The following is an 18,942-nucleotide window of genomic DNA, read 5'->3' as shown; positions in this document are numbered from 1 at the left end:
TTTTTTTTGTTCTTAGAAACCAAAAACATAGAAATACAAAAACAGAAATGTTATAACGCAAGACCTAAGTGGAAACTCAATTGACGATTTAGATGAACTTCATGCCAGATCTGTGTTTACAATAGAAGAACATGAAAATAACAAATTCATTTATACCCTTCTCACGTAATAAATAGTGGGACCCACACTAATATTTTTCTCTCCTATTATGATCATGTGAGTCCCACGTAGGCCCCATATGGATGAAACCATTTTTCAACACCTCATTGGTTGTAGTGTGCATATTCCTTCTTACACTGCCCATATATATAGAAAAGCCCTATCCAAAGCGGGTGTGCGAGCTTCGGGTATGGCCAGTAGCCTTCGGATATTGGCCCTTCATCTTCATTGGCTGGAGAAGATGGAGGTGCTGGTTTTGGGGATGAAGGAGGGGGTTCTGTTTCTAATGGAGGGGGTGGTACAAATTTGGTCGTGGGAGATGTTTGTTTGGCTGGTGATGTAGGTGTTATAGCTGCTGATTTGGCAAAGGATGGTTCTGCATCCATTGAGGCTGCAGGTGTTAAGAGAAGGAAAGGAGTTTCTTGGGCTTCACTGTTCTCTTCTGGGTCAAATTCTTTCAATGGGGAAGGTTTTGAGTTAAAGTTTATTAAGCCTGCAGTGGTTGATGGCAAGTGCGTTGCTCAATATTCTAATGCTGGGTTAGGAGAGTTACTTAAATGGAAGAACACTTAACTGGGACATTTTATTGGGTGGAGACCAAGCTTTACCTTCACGAAGGATATGCTCTTAAAACAATGGAAAATAGTTGGGCACGTGGATGTGAAGTTGCTGGATAGTGGCTTCTTTGTTTTTCGGTTCAGCTTGGAGGAGGATAAAGTGAAAGTTCTTGATGGAGGGCCTTGGACTGTGCAGAAGAGGCCTATTATTCTTAGGCCATGGAGTCCAGATATGAAACTTGAGAAGATTGATATGTTCTCCGTTCCAGTTTGGGTTTGCTTGCCTAATCTTCCTTTTCACATTTTGGTCTGCAGAGGCTTTAAGTTCGATTGATAGTGTTATTGGGAAGCCTATTATAACGGATAAAATGACAAGATCACAAGAGCGCCTGTCTTATGCTCGGGTTTGTGTGGAAGTGGATGTTGCCTGTAAGTTCCCTTCTTTTGTTTCAGTCCATGGTGAGAATGGTTCAGTCTTTTCCCAGAGGGTTGTTTATTAATGGAAGCCTCCTCGATGCCAACATTGCTTCGCGTTTGGGCACTCTTCTAATCTGTGTGGAGTTAGAATTACAGCAAAGGCTGAGAAGGAGAGCGGTCAAAGGAAGGAATGGCGAGTTAAGGGAGTGTAGGTGGGCAGTAGGTCTGATTCAGTGATAGTTGGGCCTGAGAAGCTAGTCGGAGATGGAATTTTACCTGAGAAGCTGGCCGGAGGGGGAAGACGGCTGGGGAATGTTCAAAATTTGAATTCTCATTTGAAGGGGAAAGGGAAGTCCATTGACTCAGGAAACTCTTTTAGAGTCCTTGCTACATTGGAGAAGGAGCTGGTAGAGGATGTTGAGGAAAATAAGGAGCGGTCTGTTGGGGATTTGAATTCAATTGCGGCTCAAGAAGGTGTCCCTGAATTAAATAATTCTTACCTTAATATTCTATCGGTGGTTGATTGTGAGGAGGACTCTGCAGCGCATGATCAGAGGGTGGGTAATACTCTTGTCTATTCCCAGGTGGTAGGAATTAAGGATGCATGCCTCAAGGTGCGGGAGTCTCAACTGGGGAGGGATAAGGAAGGGAGTATGGTGGATGATTTGCGGTTTGCTAATCCAGAAGTAGTTCCTAATATTGAGGAGTTGGAAAAGGTAGAGAAGGTGGTTTATGACAAGCTGGATTTGTCTAGCAAGGAGATTCTCCTTTGGCCAGATTTGAAGGAAGGAGTCCATAGTGCTCGGGAGTCTTTGGGGAGAGAGATACAGATAGGACAAATGGATTTGGAGGTTGCTGCATTTTCGGGGGACTCTACTCAACAGACTAAAGGTATGTCGCACTCTCTTAAATTAAATATTATGGAATTTAATAAATAGCCTGTTGATAGTAGTGAGGGGTTTGTTGGCCACAATTTGAGTAAGAGGAGGGCCTTTTCGTCTTTTAAACCCCAAAAAGTTGAGGTTAACTCAAATTTAAAAAAGAAGCTGGTAGAGGCTGGTGTGGCTCTTGGAGGGAAGAAGCTTGATGGGTCCCATTCTAAAAATGATGGTAAATGAATTGTTTCTGCTAGAATGTGAGGGGATTAAATGCCCCTGAAAAACAAAGAAGTGTCAAACAGTGGCTTGCTGACAATAATGTTAAGTTGGCTATGTTGTTAGAAACAAATGTGGAGGAGAATGTGGATCGAATTTTTCAGGGTTTTGGATTGGGGTGGAAATTTATTCATAATTGTGATCAAAATTCTTCTACTAGAATCTGGATTGGTTGGGACCCAACTTGTTTAAAGGTGGATTTGCTCAAGATGTCTCCACAGCTCATTCATATGAAGGTGGAAATTCTTGGGACATCCTTGAGGTTTTTGTGTTCGGTAGTGTACGCTTTTAACTCTTTGGAGGGGCGTAGTGAACTGTGGAGGGATATCTCACAACTTGCGATTACTATTGATGAGTCTTGGACCTTAGTTGGTGATTTTAATTCTGATAGGCATCAGAATGAGAAGATTGATGGGGATGTAGTAAGACAAGTTGTCCTAGATGAGTTTAATACTTGTATTTTTACTGCAGGGCTAATGGACTTAAAATGGAAATGGGAGTTCTATACCTAGAACAATAATCAGAGTGGGGCCAATAGAATTTCTTGCAAACTAGACTGGGTATTAGTGAACAATAAGTGGGTTGATAAAATGAAGTTCTCAGAGGCTACATTCTTATGTCCTGGGGTGTCAGACCACAATCCAATTTTGTTGAAAATCTTGATGAATAACAATTCTGGACCCAAACCATTTAAGTTCTTTGAGGCTTGGACATTGCATAAGGAAAACAACAAAAATTACATATTTGTAATTTTACAAAGTTTTCAATCAAGAGTCTTCAATTCTTCAAGACTTTAAGCTTTCAAAAGTTTGACTTTAAGCTTCCAAAAGTTTGACTTTGTCTTCCAAGCTTCAATCTTCTTTGAGTATGGTCTTTGTACACTTGTATACGCTCCCCCTCACTTGGTGCTATGCTTTGACTCTTAAAACACTTAGAACACAAGCATTAGTCCAAGTATACCGTTTCAAGCATAAACAGTGAAAAATAGCAATTTTTGAAGCAAAAATACTTTTTTTTTAAAAAAAAATTTTAGTTTATTCAAAGGGGTCACACAACCCTAGGTCTCTTGTAAGTGAGCAGAATCTTTCTTCACTCAAGGGTTTTATGAAGATGTCCGCAATTTGCTTCTCGGTCTCAATATAGTCAAGTCGGATTTCACCTCTTTGAGCTGTATCACATAGAAAGTGATGACGAACATTGATATGCTTAGCTCGAGAGTGTAAAATCGGATTCTTACTAAGGTTAATAGCACTTGTGTTATCACATTGGATTGAGGAGGTGTCAAACTTTACTCCGTAGTCTTGGAGGGTTTGCCTCATCTAAAATACTTGTGCACAACACCGTCCGACTGCAATGTATTCAGCTTTAGTGGTAGAAAGAGCAACTGAATTTTGCTTCTTACTAAATCATGACGCTAAATATAATCCCAAGAAGTGACAAGTTCCACTTGTACTCTTATGATCAACATGACACCCGGCAAAATCGGCGTCAGAGAAGCTAACAAGGTGAAAGTCATTGTCCATAGGGTACCATAGTCCAATGCTTGGGGTTCCCTTTAAATACTTAAAGATTCTCTTTACAGTACTCAAATGGGATTGCATAGGTTTGGCTTGGAACCTAGCACAAGCACAGACACTAAACATAATGTCCGGTCTACTAGCCGTTAGGTAGAGTAAGCTACCTATCATGCCTCTATACTTAGTTGGGTCAACAGGGATTCCATCTTCATCTTTGGACAAAGTTACAGATGTACTCATTGGAGTACTGGATGACTTTTGTCCATTGATGTCAAACTTTTTCAATAATTTTTTAAGGTACTTTGTTTGACTAATGAAGATCCCATTAGGGGTTTGTTTAATTTGTAAACCTAAAAAGAAATTCAGTTCACCCATGAGACTCATCTCAAATTCATTACTCATGCATTTGCTAAAATCATGATAAAAAGATTCATCTGTAGATCCAAAGATAATATCATCTACATAAATTTGAACTATGATCACATCATTCTTATCATGTTTAACAAATAAAATAGTATCTATTTTACCCATTGAAAAACCAGTATCAACTAGAAATTTACTCAATATGTCATACCATGCTCTTGGGCCTATTTTAAACCATACATGGCCTTTTTCAGCTTGTATACATGGTTAGGAAACTTTGAGTCTTCAAAACCAGGCAGTTGAGAGACATAGACTTCTTCATTGATGTAACCATTCAAGAATGCGCTTTTGACGTCCATTTGGTGCAACCTGAAATTCTTATGACAGGCAAAAGCAAGCAACATTCTAATTGACTCAAGTCTAGCTACAGGTGCATATGATTCATCAAAATCAATACCTTCTTGTTGGTTATAACCTTGAGCAATTAGCCTAGCTTTGTTTCTAGTGATATTACCATCTTCATCAAGTTTATTCCTAAATACCCATCTAGTCCCAATAATTTTGGTGTTAGAGGGTGTTGGCACTAAGTCCCAAACTTGATTCTTTTCAAATTGGTTAAATTCTTCTTGCATAGCGATTATCCAATCACTATCCAAAAGAGCTTCTTTAATATTCTTGGGTTTGATGGTAGATATAAAGGCCACATTGGAACAAACATTTTGGATTTTACTCCTAGTTTGCACACCTTTATCTAGGTTTCCAATGACAAGGTCAAGGGGATGGTCTTTGACAGTTCTAATCTCTTTAGGAAGTTGATGTACTTGATCATTAGGTTCATCTAAAGTAGCTTTTTCAACTCTCTTCCTAATCTCAAGTACTTCATCTTCATCATCATCTTCTAGGTCTTTATATTTTTCTTTTGCCATAGATTCATCAAATCTAACATTCATAGACTCTTCCACAAGTAGTGTTCTTTTATTAAACATTCTATATGCTCTACTATTTGTGAAGTAGCCTAGGAATATACCATCATCAGCCTTTTCTTCAAACTTTCCTAAGTTGTCCTTAGTGTTAAGAATAAAACAAGCACAACCAAAAACTTTGAAATAATCCACTTTAGGTAATTTATTATGAAACAATTCATAGGAAGTCTTTAATAGGATAGGTCTTATCAAAACTCGGTTTAACACATAGCAAGCCGTATGAACAGCTTCAGCCCAAAAATACTTAGGCAAGGAGTACTCATTGAGCATTGTCCAAGCTGTTTCTTGGATTCACTACAAGAAAAGACGTCTTTTGCGGCGTTTTGTAAGTGCCGCCATAGCTTACAAAAATGCCGCTATATGCTTCAGCGGCGTTTGTAATAAATGCCGCACATATGTCGTCAAATGTACCGCCGGAAATGTATCATGGCGTTTATGCGATATGCCCGTGTAGGTATACTTTCGCCAACGTTTGTTAGTAAATGTCGCCATATATACTTTATCACGGCGTTTTGGGACACGCCGCTATAGATTGGTAAACGTTGGTATAATATTATTTATTTGCGGCATGTTTACATAAACGCCGGTAAAATACCCTATGGCGGCGTGTCTTAAACGCCGGTATATGTTGCTAAATATATGTTGTTTGCGGCAGTTGTTTATAAACGCCGGTAAAACATATGGCAGCGGCGTTTCATAAACGCCGTCATATATGGGGGCTTTTATTATTGTGACATTTGTTATATAATGCCGTCAAAAGTAATATTTTTTTTTTTTAAGAATTTGTTCTCTATGCTGCAGCATAGCCTGCATGACCACCCTACACCCCCCCTGTTTCATATATAATATATATTCATTTCAAACCATAAAAATACACATTAATCCACAAAGCAGTAATTTTACTAATGCCCAACATCCACTAATATGAAATACCAAACATTAAAAAAGTATTAATTCAATCTCAACTTAACAAGAAAAAATGATAAACCCTCTTGGTTCACAACCACCAACAAAAAATAACTGTATTTAGTCCATTCTAATTATCAACTACAAATAACAAAAGGGAAAAATAAAAAGAAAGGTTCCCATTGATCGACTCCAGGTCAAAAACCTCAAACAATATATCTTTCAATTCTTAGTGCATTAACATAATATGACTTCACATACTCCTGGACGATATTAAGACCCTCAAATTCTTCCCTATAGTCCTGCACATCGTAGGAAGATGGGAAACCATAAGAGAAAGAAATCAGATTTATGCTAAACTAGAAAATGGGTTAACATGAACTTCATTGTAGTTTTTACTCACCTTTACAATGACACAAGAGCAACCAACCACCTCTCCGACCTTGCCCACTGAGTCAATCTTACGCAACGGTATAAGAAAAAGAGAAACACAAAAGAAACAATCTGTTAGTGAAAGGTGATGTTACAATGGCATTCAATGCATTTTAAAAACTAGTTAGAGCCACAATCAAGGTCACTCAACTACTTTGAAGATGGGGGAGAAAAAGGACAAGCAGAAAAGGGCATAAAAATCCTCTCTTTAAGGGAATAGAGTTCTAGTAGTTCTTAACTTCGCTTTTAGGATATGATTATGAGTCTTTTTTTTTTTCTTTATATAAAATTGTAACCCATTGAACATACTTGAGTTGAATGGATTGAATCAATTGTTTGTTTAGTATCTGTGGTGCATGTCCCCGCTCAACTCGTATGAGCTATTCATCACGGTGTGAACCTGCTGTTCTTCTCCATTCTAATTTCTTCTCGTCCTCCTTCTTGCCTTCTTCTCGTACTTCTTCCTCTTTACTTCTTGGCTTATCTGATTCCAAACCAAGCACATACCCTATTTTTCTATCAATTTCCAACCTGCATCATTTGACAATATCTTATTCATATTAGTTTGGTCTCTTCTTAGATTTGGTGTTTATGTTGCTAATCTCTCTTGAATCCTAACAATAGTCTAATATTTTTTATCCTTATCAAGATATATGAATTACAAGCAACCAGCCTACGATACCTCCTCTAGCCTTATTAAGATATTATTTTCTGGCCTGGAAATCATAAGTAGACCCAAGCAATTCTATTGCTGAAGTTACAGTCCAGCTTAATTAGAGTTTCCTAAGTTCAGACATCTTTTAGAACCCCTGTTTATTTACGTCTCTTCTTCCCCTCTCTAATTTCTAAAATCAGTAAATTATTCCCTCATGAATACAATCATTGGGTAGTGTTTAGTAAAAACAGAAAAACCATTTTTTTAAAAACTGCATTAAATTTTTTGAATCTATTTAGTTTCTCAGTTTTCTTCAAATCCTTCAATCAGATCCTGGTCCTACGTGTGGTCCTATCTTCTTTTTTTGATAACAGCTGGTTGTCTTTAAACTGAATATAAATAGTAGCTTGTCAAGATGTACAATAAGGAAAGCAGAAACTGCAGACATTTCCAAAACCCCGTTGCACAGCATAGGAAACTTAAGAAGTGTAGAAAGAGGTAACCATATAGTCTGAGTTGTATAAGTGTCGAATGATACCAAATTCTGAATTTCTAGTAACTACCACTTTATGGAATAGAATATGTCGAATCCAGGAGTTTTAGAACAGACTACATACCCAGTACCCTGACTGCTGCCTTCTTCAGCATAAGGTTGAGATTTTGACTCTTAAAGCTCTAACCTACTACTTATGGGAATCAAGAGTGGTTATGAAAGAGACATGATGGCTTATAAAGAAAAGCAAAAAAAGGCAATATATAAACAGAAGGGTGGGGGGAGGGAACTGAGTTGAGAATGGAAAATCTACTGTCAAGCATCCCATTCTTTTGGTTTTTGGGTGAGGATTTCTAGTTTTCTAGTAGAAGTATGAAACGAGCTATCAAAACCCATCTTCAGCTACTAACAAGCAACCAAGAAAGGCCCTTGAGAATATCAAGGTAAAAAAGTTCAGAAGGGGAAGGACGGAAACATATTGAACTATGATAGGAAAAAGCTAATAAACAAAATGAGCAGAAAGCACAGATTTAAAGAATCTATATCTAGAGAACCAATTAACAAGAACTTGATACTTCCAATTTTTGCCATCTTGGAGAGTCTCATATCATTCATGCTCTGCATTTTGGAGAGACTTAGAATGGATAAGGACAGAGAAATAGATTGCCTACCATGGCAGGTGAATTATCATCATAATATAGTGAAGGGTTCAATGTCATCAAATCAAAATGAAAAAGGATTTTAAAGTCATAACCCCTATAAGCAATCAGATTAAAAAGAAAACATTTTAATCTGATGGTGGATTGTTGTCATTCAACCCATATTGTTTCCATAACCAAGGAATCTCTTGGCAATAAATAGCAATTGTATTAGCAATCATCCCCTAGTAAGCTCCAGAGGAAGGGCTTTTTGAAACAACTAATTAACCAATTCACTCACAATCAACATTCTAGATTGCTTTTTATTAGTCTCTGCTACAAGATACTCTTCATGAGATCAAGGAGTCCAATAGTTGACAAATACTGTTTCATCCTCCAATGAAACTACGGTTTCTGGTACACAGGAAATGAAGAGAATATAATATGATTCATGAACTGAGAGCAATTTCTTCTTGAGGAAGAAGCTAATTATCATCACTTGGATGCTCACCTCTTTCCCATACATACTGCTGATCTTAAATCTAACGGTCAGTTTTTTATGTTGATATGGCCAGATCTGAATCTAGATCTAATGGTTCAGAATTTAAGCAATAATTGTCTGATATAAATAATTCTTACAACAAGAAATCAGACATAAAAAAACTAAGTATTTGAAATTGATGGATTAAGTTGATTGGAGAGAGTTGATGGGTGAAGTTGATTGGAGAGAGAGAGAGAGAGATAAGTCTTTCCTGAAATAGGATTTGAGCTTTAAACCAATGGATAGGATGGAGAAGAAAAGAAGATTAGTTTAAAGAGAAATAGTAGGAGCAAAGAAGGGGAAAAGAGTAATAGCTGTAGGAGGGGAATAGAGAAGTTAATGAGAGGGAGATAACAACTTAGAGCAAAAAGGATGAAGAGAGCTATTGTGGTTGAGAGAGAAATATCTTAACCAAGCCAATTCATTCCACTCATACCCCTTATCACTCTCTTACTCCAAGGCCGTGTTTGGTTACACTCACTGAAAGTAATTTTATTGTTTTCTTGCTCACAAAAGCAGATTGTGAGCAGAATTGCATTTGGCAAGCTGGTCTGTTTTTCTACTCGGAGAGAGTAGTTCTGGGTCAAAAACTGCTCAGTGAGCACATTTGGCAGGGCAAAAATTTATTGCTTTTACTGTTTATGAACACTTCCGTCAGAAGAAAAAACAGGACTTTATCCGGTCCCCACTCCCGACTCCCTCGCCCTCGATTCTGTCGCAACACCACCATCTCCTACAATGGTGCTTTCACCATATAACTAAAACACAGCCGAACATATCTGAACAAAGTAGAAGTCTGAAACCAGCGAAGGAAGGAGCTAGCAGCAGAGAGTCAACTCAGAAGCAACGAGAAGGAGAGCAGCGGTGATCAAACAAACAGAGAAGAATGCCAGAACGATGATGGGATTCTGATGCTAAAAAGAACATTTAGATAAAAAATGAAGCTAGACATTCAGATCTGAAACGCAACAGAACACTCAAGAAAGAAGGAACGAAGCAAAGCCCCATTACTGAGAGAAATATGCAGGGAAGAAGAAGGAACCAGTTCCAAAACGAAGTAGAACACTCAAATCTGAAACGAAACTGGAAACGCAGCAGGAATGATTAAGTTCATAAAAGAAGAACCAGGGAATCAAGAAAGAAAACATTTAAAAATAAAAATAATGTTACAGAAATATATAAAACTCTCTTCAAGTGAATGAATAGGATTAAAGCATGGAACCAAAAAATAAGACCAAATAAATCTGCTTAAATCTCAATAAACGAATACAGAAATAATTTTCTCAGAAACTGAATGGAAGAAAATAAAGCAACCCGGGATTTCTGCTTATTGCCTTTATCCCTAAATTGTTAGTTCCTATATTCCATTTAGACTCCATTTGTTCCAAGTAAAAACCCCGGAAAAGAAAAATTTTGAGGTTAAATTTGTTTGAAACATATAATGCCAGAAACAATGCAGCCATGGTCTTGAAGACACAACTTCCTTCCATTGATTTCACATTTTGTTGGCAGTACACTGCCTATTCATTAGTTCTGTTGCAACAGTACTACTTATTCTAAATTTATTTTCTGCTATCTAGTTACTATTTTCCAGTCTCACTAACTAATTTGTCCTTCATTGTTACTAAAATTGTCCTATGTTCTAATATTGATCCTTACTTTCTATTTTCTACAAGGTTTCTAAATTTGTTTTTCAAAAAGTCTCTATTTTCTAGGCAGTGCTACAACTTCAGATCCAACCATTGGATTGGAACCATATTTTGACGGTTTATTTCCCTATTCCATATTGTCCTCCAACCTAGATTACAACCCCATCAGATTCCTCAGTTTCAAGTTATTTCAGATCTCTCTATTCTGGTTCCTAAGGATTTGTCCTGCAATCTTTACTTGTGATATATTTTTAGTCTCAACCTAACATAGAATTGATGGATGTAAGAAAGAGGGCCTGAAAGTTTACCTGTATAGATAGACTGTCAAAATCTAAGCCAGCTTATGCAACGGCCTCAATTATCAGCTGTTCAAATTGATTTGTGATCAAGATTAATCTATATAATACTTAAGATAAACAAACCAATAAAATTTAATAATTTGTAACTTACATAAGTTAACTGAACACTGTGAACTACCTCTACCCAAGAGCCCTTGGGTGATAATTTCTATTTGGCGCTTCATTGCATCCATTTCTGTCAACCTTTCTTTCAAAGTATCCATTTCTACCAACTTTTCTTTCAAAGTGCCCATTTCTGTCAATTCTTCTCTCACAGTTCTAAGCTCTTCCCTCAATTCTCGTACTTCTCTTTGCGATTCTTCTTGTTGTCGTCTTGCCTCAATATTTCTGGGTGTGGTGCCAAAAGTAGTCGGCTTTACACCTAAGCCTTGACCAAACACTCGGCCACTTGAATCTGGGTCGACCACTGCCACAAACGCTTTGTCTTGGACAGGTTTCATTTCTCTCATTTCTGGGGGTTGTTCCTCCAATTTCTCATCAATCTTGTTCTACAAACCAATGTAAAATAGGTTGACATCAGAATAGAAAAGAACATACATTCCATACTTAGTACTCATTCCTCTCCCTCTTTCTCTATTTCTCCTTCTCTTTTTATTAAATAATCATAAAAATTTCATTGATCTCGAAGACATACAAATATGAGACAAGAAAGAACTCCGAAAGGAAGAACCAACAGAGAGAGGGAGGAAAAAAACATGCACAAAAAAGGAACATATATGACTCACTCGGAAAAATCTCAAGCATCACAAATTGAGAAGAGAAAAAGGAAAAAAATAGGGTCCCAAAATCTGATAATGAATTGCTTTCAAAAAATACAGCAACAGTGAATGAAAGGGGTTGAGATTACTATCAAACAACAGCCTTGGAATACTTACTATGATTTCTCTCGCAACCTGATCTATGATGCTGCCATCTCTCCTTGTATGAGTTCTCTTAAATAATTGTACTCTGGAAGGTCCCTCGCCATCTGGGTCTTCAACCCTCATGTCTTCAGCCACCTGTGCAAAGCTCCTCCTGCCGGCTGTATGAGACATAGTTTGTTTCGATCTACTCTCTTTATTCTTTTTAGATTTATCCTATCATACATAAAACCCATAAGCAAAATATGTATCATAATTATTTCAATCAAATGAAATTATGTTAATACATTGATTAAAAAAAATCATATTACCTGCCATTGTGAAGATGTCCACCTCCCAAGGAGGTACTCCCACTGAGTTTGTGGAATTTCTACAGGATTCATAGGGCGAGGGGCAATCAATAGATTAGGATATTTTTCCTCTGTCATTTTTTTCAGTTCTCCCTTGTAATCCCGCCATGAGTGGCCAATTCTCATTAACACAACATGTTGGGCTGAGTCCGACACATTATACTTTTCCTATTAAACATATTGAATTAGTAGATAGAAGTATAAACTCATCAATAATAACAACATATATATCTATGCATTCTTAGTTCCTTTATACATACATATAAGATGTGATATCACCATACCTTAATCCTATCCCATGTATCTTCTTTGTAATGCTTCGGAATCAATCTCCAATCATGATAATCTAACGGTAGTAGTGTTGGGGTCCTAGCAAGAGTACCACAGAATGTGGCAAATTCAGCTCCGTAATCACCAATTATAACATCAAAATCATTTATCCGCATATCTTTTTTATCAGTACTTGGCCTATTATAGACATGGAAGGCTCTTGTATGGCCTCTCTTACGCCCTACAATAAAAAAAATATGACATTATTAGTAAGCAAAATGGTATTCATTTAGTAATTAGCATAATTATTATATTTTTAAAATTAGAAACTGAAAGTTATACTTCTAGATAACGATGACGAACTATGGCCCTCAGAATTAATACTAGGGCCCTCAGAGCTAGTATTAGGGCCCCCGGAACTCTGGTGCTCATTCATCTCCTAAACCTGCATTGGAACAAGATCACAATCACAGTAAGTATATCAGATATATCAATTATGAACTTACATAAATAAATAAAAGTTTAGCACAATAAACACCTTGCCTTGAAAAGTCATAATAATAAAAAGATATACAATCCATAAAATAATTATCAGATTATTATTGGAGAGTTGCATCAACTGTTGTTCCTTCTAAGTCTGTCCTTTCCCAACTAAGATCAACACCACCAATATTTACTCGTCTCAGATCCCTAGTCTGCATGTTCATATGTTGATAATCTTGAGTAAAGTATTCTTCCACAACAACATTCGTATCAAATACATCGCGCACTGATGCACTGAGAGCAATAGCCCAGCCTTTGTTGCGGGGGTCGGACACATAAAATACTTGCTCTGATTGGCTAGGAAAGACAAATGGGTCATCAGATAAATGTCGACCGGTATGCATTAAATGATTGAAGTTCACCCGTGTAAAGCCAATAGGTTCTTTGAACACTGCCCTATCCCTTGTTTCAACCCAATCACAATGGAATAGCATTACTTTTAGGTCCGCTGAATATTCCATCTCAACAACTTCCTTCAACACACCATAGTAATGCACATTTCCATCACAAGGTCGAGTATCTCTACGATGAGGGTTGCTTGATGTTATTGAGGTTACTAAGACGCCGCTATTTTGGGTTCGTCGATTAGCTTCACGATCCTTGGTGTGGAAACGTATACCATTCAATATGTACCCCTTATACTTTTTTACTTCCCGATTGGGACCCTGGGCTAGCCTTTGAATAATGGGAGGTATGATTTCTCCACTTTCGCGTAGCTTGTCCACCTATTTGATTCAACATTAGTTGTTATGGAGATAATCAAATGTATGTTTTTTCAATATTAAATAGATTAAAGCAAAAAAATTTAATACTGCTTACATGACTTCTAAACCATTCTGTGAATTGCTCTGCATGCACCTTATCTCTTTGTTCTTGTCGAACCCTATGGCCTAGGTTCTCTTTTAGCTCTTCCAAATGGAGCCTACAATTAGAGAAGTCTTATTAAAGTTGGAATAAAGACTTGAAGTGAAGTAACATTAATCATGACACTTACTTTCGATATGTATCAATGGGTTCGTAATGCAATAGAACATATCGATGCGCTTGTACAATCTCTTTCCACTCTAATCGCACCATCGCAGCACGCCCTAATGGTCTACCTTTGCATGAGAATACCCAATGTTGTGCTCTACCTGTAGATGTTCGTTATCAACATTCCTCTTTGGACGGGTTAATCGGGTCTCGAGTCCTTTGATATGCGGGGCACAAAATTGCAAACATTCATTTGCAATGTATCCCTCTACAATAGACCCTTCTGGGTGCCTTGCATTACGCATGTAATCCTTGAGGGTCTTGTTGAACCTATTGATACGCATAATTAGTACATGGGAACAAAAATGTAAAAGATAAAACAAACATGTGAACTTGCAGCAAGGATATTAATGACTAACCTTTCAAAAGGATACATCCACCTATAGTGGACGGGTCCACCCAATAATATCTCCCATGGTAAATGAACCATTAGATGAACCATAACATCAAAGAATGTAGGAGGGAAGATCCTCTCTAGATTGCATAGGGTTTCTGCAATACTGGCTTCAAGTTGGTTCAAATCTTCGGTTTTAGCAACTTTCGCACATACACATCGAAAGAAAGCGCACAATGACAACAACACCAACTTAACATTCTTCGTTGGATGTACCCGTATTGATAGAGGAAGGAGTTGTTGCATTAAAACATGACAATCATGGCTCTTCATTCCGGACATATCCCTTTCAGAACTTTCACAACAACGTGATAGATTTCCAGAATACCCATCAGGCACCTTCAAACCATCTAAAGCTTTGCAAAACTGTTCTTTTTCTACCTTAGACATTGTATAGCTTGCTGGAGGTATAATCACTTTAGTGCTCCCCTCTATCCTCTGCGGATGCAAAGATGGTCTAATGTTCATGTCTTGCAAATCTAGTCGGGCCTCCAACTTATCTTTTGATCTATCTTTTAATTCCAACAGTGTACCAATGATGTTGTCACACACATTCTTTTCTATATGCATGACATCCAGATTATGACGGAGTAGATTATGCTTCCAATATGGCAACTCAAAGAATACACTTCTCTTCTTCCAATTAAAAGGTAGTTCAGTTCGACCTCCAACTCTCTTTCGTTTACCGGTATCATTCTTATCAGATCCCTTACCAAATGTAGGAAATTCTACACCTTCCATTTGAGCTAGCGAAGCAATGCCTGAAAGGGGCTGTGGTGCTACCCCAAACTCAACACAACCATTGAAACCTCTCTTATCCAATCGAAATTTATGATTTCCTTCTAGGAATCGACGATGGCCTAGGTAACATTGCTTATGGCTGTGTTTCAACCAAGTTGACATGGTCTCTTTGTTGCAACAAGGGCACGCCAATGCACCCTTGGTGCTCCAGCCTGAAAGATTGGCATATGCAGGAAAGTCGTTGATTGTCCATAAGAGGCAGGCACGTAAATGGAATGACTCTTTCTTCAATGAATCATAGGTGTCAACACCATCCCACAATAATTTTAATTCATCAATCAAAGGCTGTAAATAAACATCTATATCATTTCCAGGCTGATTTTTACCTGGAATTAGTAATGTCAACATGAACGATGTTTGTTTCATGCACTTCCATGGTGGCAGATTATATGGCACCACAATAACAGGCCAAATGCTATATGAATTCTTAATATCATTAAAAGGATTAAATCCATCACTTGAAAGCCCCAACCTAACATTTCGGGGATCCGCACTAAAAGTTGGATGCAGTCTGTCAAAATCCTTCCATGCTTCTGCATCTGCAGGATGACGTATTTTTCCATCATCCATACGTCCATCTTTATGCCATCTCATTTCAGATGATGTTACTGATGACTTATATAATCTTTGAAGCCTTGGTATCAAAGGAAAGTGGCGTAATGTTTTTGCTGGAGCTTTGGATTTGGGTGAATATCTTGATGCCCCACATTTGAGACAAGACTTTTCATTAGATGCATCCTTCCAATATAGCATACAATCGTTGGGGCATGCATCGATCTTGTTGTAACTGAGTCCCAAATCTTTAAGCATCTTCTTTGCTTCATATAAAGAATTCGGCAAGGTATTATTTTGTGGTAGTGCTTTCTTCAATAAATCCAACAACATAGAGAAGGACTTGTCACTCCAACTGCATAGGCACTTTATGTGATATAGTGCAACAGTAAATGACAATTTTGTGAACTCGTTGCATTCTGGATACAATGCCTTCTCTGCTTCTTGCATCAATCTATCCAATTTTTCTGACTCATTTCCTATTCCCTCTATGTGTCCACTTGTGCTACTACCACCAGCTCCTTCAAAGGCTTCACCAGGAAACACATCTTGAAGTATGTCATTTATGTTAACAATCTCTTCATCAACCACAATATTTTCTATTATTGTGGTATTTGAAGGTATAATTTCCCCATGGGAACTCCACACCGTATAGCCAGCCATAATTCCATCAACTATCAAGTGCTCAAACACTTCATCTCGTGTTCCCAGTCGTTGATTAATGCAAATTATACACGGCATGAAATCTTCTCCCCTATGGGTACTGTGGAAAAAGCAAAGTCCAGGAAACCATTTACACCAGCTTCATATTGATCACCCGCACGGAATATACGATCTCGTGATCTATGAATCCAACTCCTATCCATTTGATTGTAGCCTAACCACCTCACAAAACCTATTACAAGAGAATGGTATCATACAAAATGTAAATGAGACCAGATGACCAGATTCTAAAGATTTGGAATCTTTAACAAGTTGTCTTTAAGAGAATTAAAGACATTAAGAACGTAAAACAAGTGGACGTTAAGAACGTAAAACAAGTGTAAAAAATAGACATAAAATCTTAAATGGTTTCTTTTTGTTTGTTTGTTTGGGATTTTTGGATTTCTGTTCCAATTTTTATCTGTTTGTTTTGGATGGTTTTATGGAACTACAGATGGACAAATGACACCCAATGAGAAATAACTGTATGTAAAATATAGCAGCAACATAGCATAGGGGAAGAAATAGTGAATCTCTTTATTTAAGGTTGTGCACCCAAAAATTTTCAAAGTTTGAACCAGAGGCTGGATTCTATATTTGTCTTTTGGTGTTTCTTTGTATATAATTGATTTAATACAGAATTGTTTCTCTGTACTCTATGCTTTAAAACCCAAGATGAATAGAAATCGCAAAGATACATACAAGTGATATTTAGTTCCAACTTCCAATCCCAATCTTGATCTTCTTAGGCCAAGATGGGAGAATTAAGGGGCTGGGGGTGCTGGTGTCAAGCTGTAATGAGGCTGCCACCTTATTGAGTCCAAGGTGCAGTCTCTTAAGGAGGGCTTGTCTCAAAGTCTCATCCACATTCAACTTCTCATCCACTGCAATGCAGAGATCTTGAACTTTGCTTCAATGTGGCTCTCAATACACTTCCAACAACACCTGGTCCTTTCCTTCATGGCCAACCTTCTCTCTCAAATGCTCTCATTGCAAGATCAAGAGAGCTCAAGCACACCGAGGAGGGGTTGCATAGAACAGCAGCAGACAACAACCTCTCCTTGCCATTAAGGTAGCACTAGAGCAGCTCATTATATCCATTTTAGATGACCCTAGTGTTAGTAGGGTAATGAGAGAAGCTGGATTCTCCAAGACAACCGTGAAGAACAACCTAGAGGACGTTTCAGCTTGTTCTTTTTTCTGCTATAGCGCTCGGTGGGGATTCTCTCTTCTACTTGTTCTCCTCCTATTGAAACTCATAGAGAGATTAGCAACCACAGGAGTTTCTAGCAGACCCATTTGTTGAACTGCTATTTTGAGCAAAACCCACTTCTCTTTTCTACTCCAAAGAAGCCTTTAAGTTCCATCTTCACTGATTCAGCCACTGAAAAGGAGGATTTCAGGTTGGTTTTGGAGGTTCTGATGAGGAAGAAAAGAAGGAATACAGTGATTGTTGGGGACTCCGTTTCAACTACTAAAGGACTGGTTGCAGAGCTCATGGGGAAAGTGGAAAGAAGCGAGGTACCTGACGAATTAAGATTGGCCCACTTTATTAAATTTCAGTTATCCTCTGTCTCTTTGAGGTTCATGAGGAGAGAGGATATGGAGATGAAGGTTGCAGACTTGAGAAGGAAGGTGGGTTCTCTTGTAACAGGAGGTGGGAGCAATCATCTATGCTGGAGATCTCAAATGGGTAGTTGAAGGTGGTGTTGGTGAGAAAGAGGGAGGATTCTCAGCAGAAGTATGTAGTTATAATGCTACTGATCATCTGGTTGCAGAGATAGGAAGGTTGCTCTCAGACTATAGCTGCTCAAACAGTAAGGTATGGTTAATGGCCATTGCAAATTATCAAACTTACATGAGGTGCCAGATGAAGCAACCCTCTCTTGAGACTCAATGGAATTTTCAAGCTGTCTCTGTTCCTTCAGGTGGATTGGGTTTGAGCCTCCATGCTTCCAACTAAGCCAACCATCAATAGCTTCACTCAAATGCATTAAGTTTTAGATTTATAATGAAATCCTTGAATTTTTGCTTGGATTTGTGTTTCTAATATTCATTGTTTTGATTTTTTGATTTTTTTTTATTTTTTCCAAATATCTTCTAATTTTACCTTCTCAAAGAGGGTCCACTTATTAAATTCGATCTGGTTTCTTTATTTTATCTTTTTATTTATACATTCTATTTGTTCATTTACTTATTGATCTAATTGTTTATTTTCAGCTAAACCACAAGTTTATTTACCATTTGAGTTTGCACTTTCCCTTGTTTAGAATAGATCTGGAAGAAATTTTCTTTTGATAATCACCAAATGTGAATAAAATACAGTACCCACAATAAATAGAAAAATAAAAACAGAGCATTAGTTACTATATATGAAATTCATTTACCATATCTATATTGACTGGAAAATTTAGAGATTCTTCTTTCTTTTTTTTTAAATTCCTTTTTTGCATTAGATTTAATCTTTTCTTTTCTTTTTTTCATTCTTGTAGTGCCCTTGACTCAAAGGTATCTCTCTCTCCAAACACATCTCTAGTGCCAAAAACAAAACCTTTCACTCCTAAGGAAGAACCAGACAGTCTCACCTGTTGTGCTGATTGTATCTCCAATTTTGA

The 18,942-nt window shown here is 37.6% G+C and overlaps 1 protein-coding gene and 1 pseudogene across 1 annotated transcript; one reads left to right on the top strand and one right to left on the bottom strand.

Annotated features, from left to right (window-relative positions):
• Positions 1 to 12,902: 12,902 nt before the first annotated feature.
• Positions 12,903 to 16,366, bottom strand: LOC122655201. Its single transcript, XM_043849416.1, has 4 exons — positions 14,238 to 16,366; positions 13,963 to 14,148; positions 13,666 to 13,768; positions 12,903 to 13,571 (listed from the first exon to the last, which is right to left on the bottom strand). The coding sequence occupies exons 1-4, from the start codon at positions 16,364 to 16,366 to the stop codon at positions 12,903 to 12,905; spliced, it is 3,087 nt and encodes a 1,028-aa protein (XP_043705351.1).
• Positions 16,367 to 16,799: 433 nt separating this feature from the next.
• LOC122655200 lies at positions 16,800 to 18,290 on the top strand (annotated as a pseudogene).
• The last annotated feature ends 652 nt before the right edge of the window (positions 18,291 to 18,942 follow it).

Source organism: Telopea speciosissima, chromosome 3, assembly GCF_018873765.1.
Source record: "Telopea speciosissima isolate NSW1024214 ecotype Mountain lineage chromosome 3, Tspe_v1, whole genome shotgun sequence".
NCBI classification, from domain to species: domain Eukaryota; kingdom Viridiplantae; phylum Streptophyta; class Magnoliopsida; order Proteales; family Proteaceae; genus Telopea; species Telopea speciosissima.
Note: the sequence above shows the minus strand (reverse complement) of the source record. Positions and strands in the feature narration are given on the sequence as shown.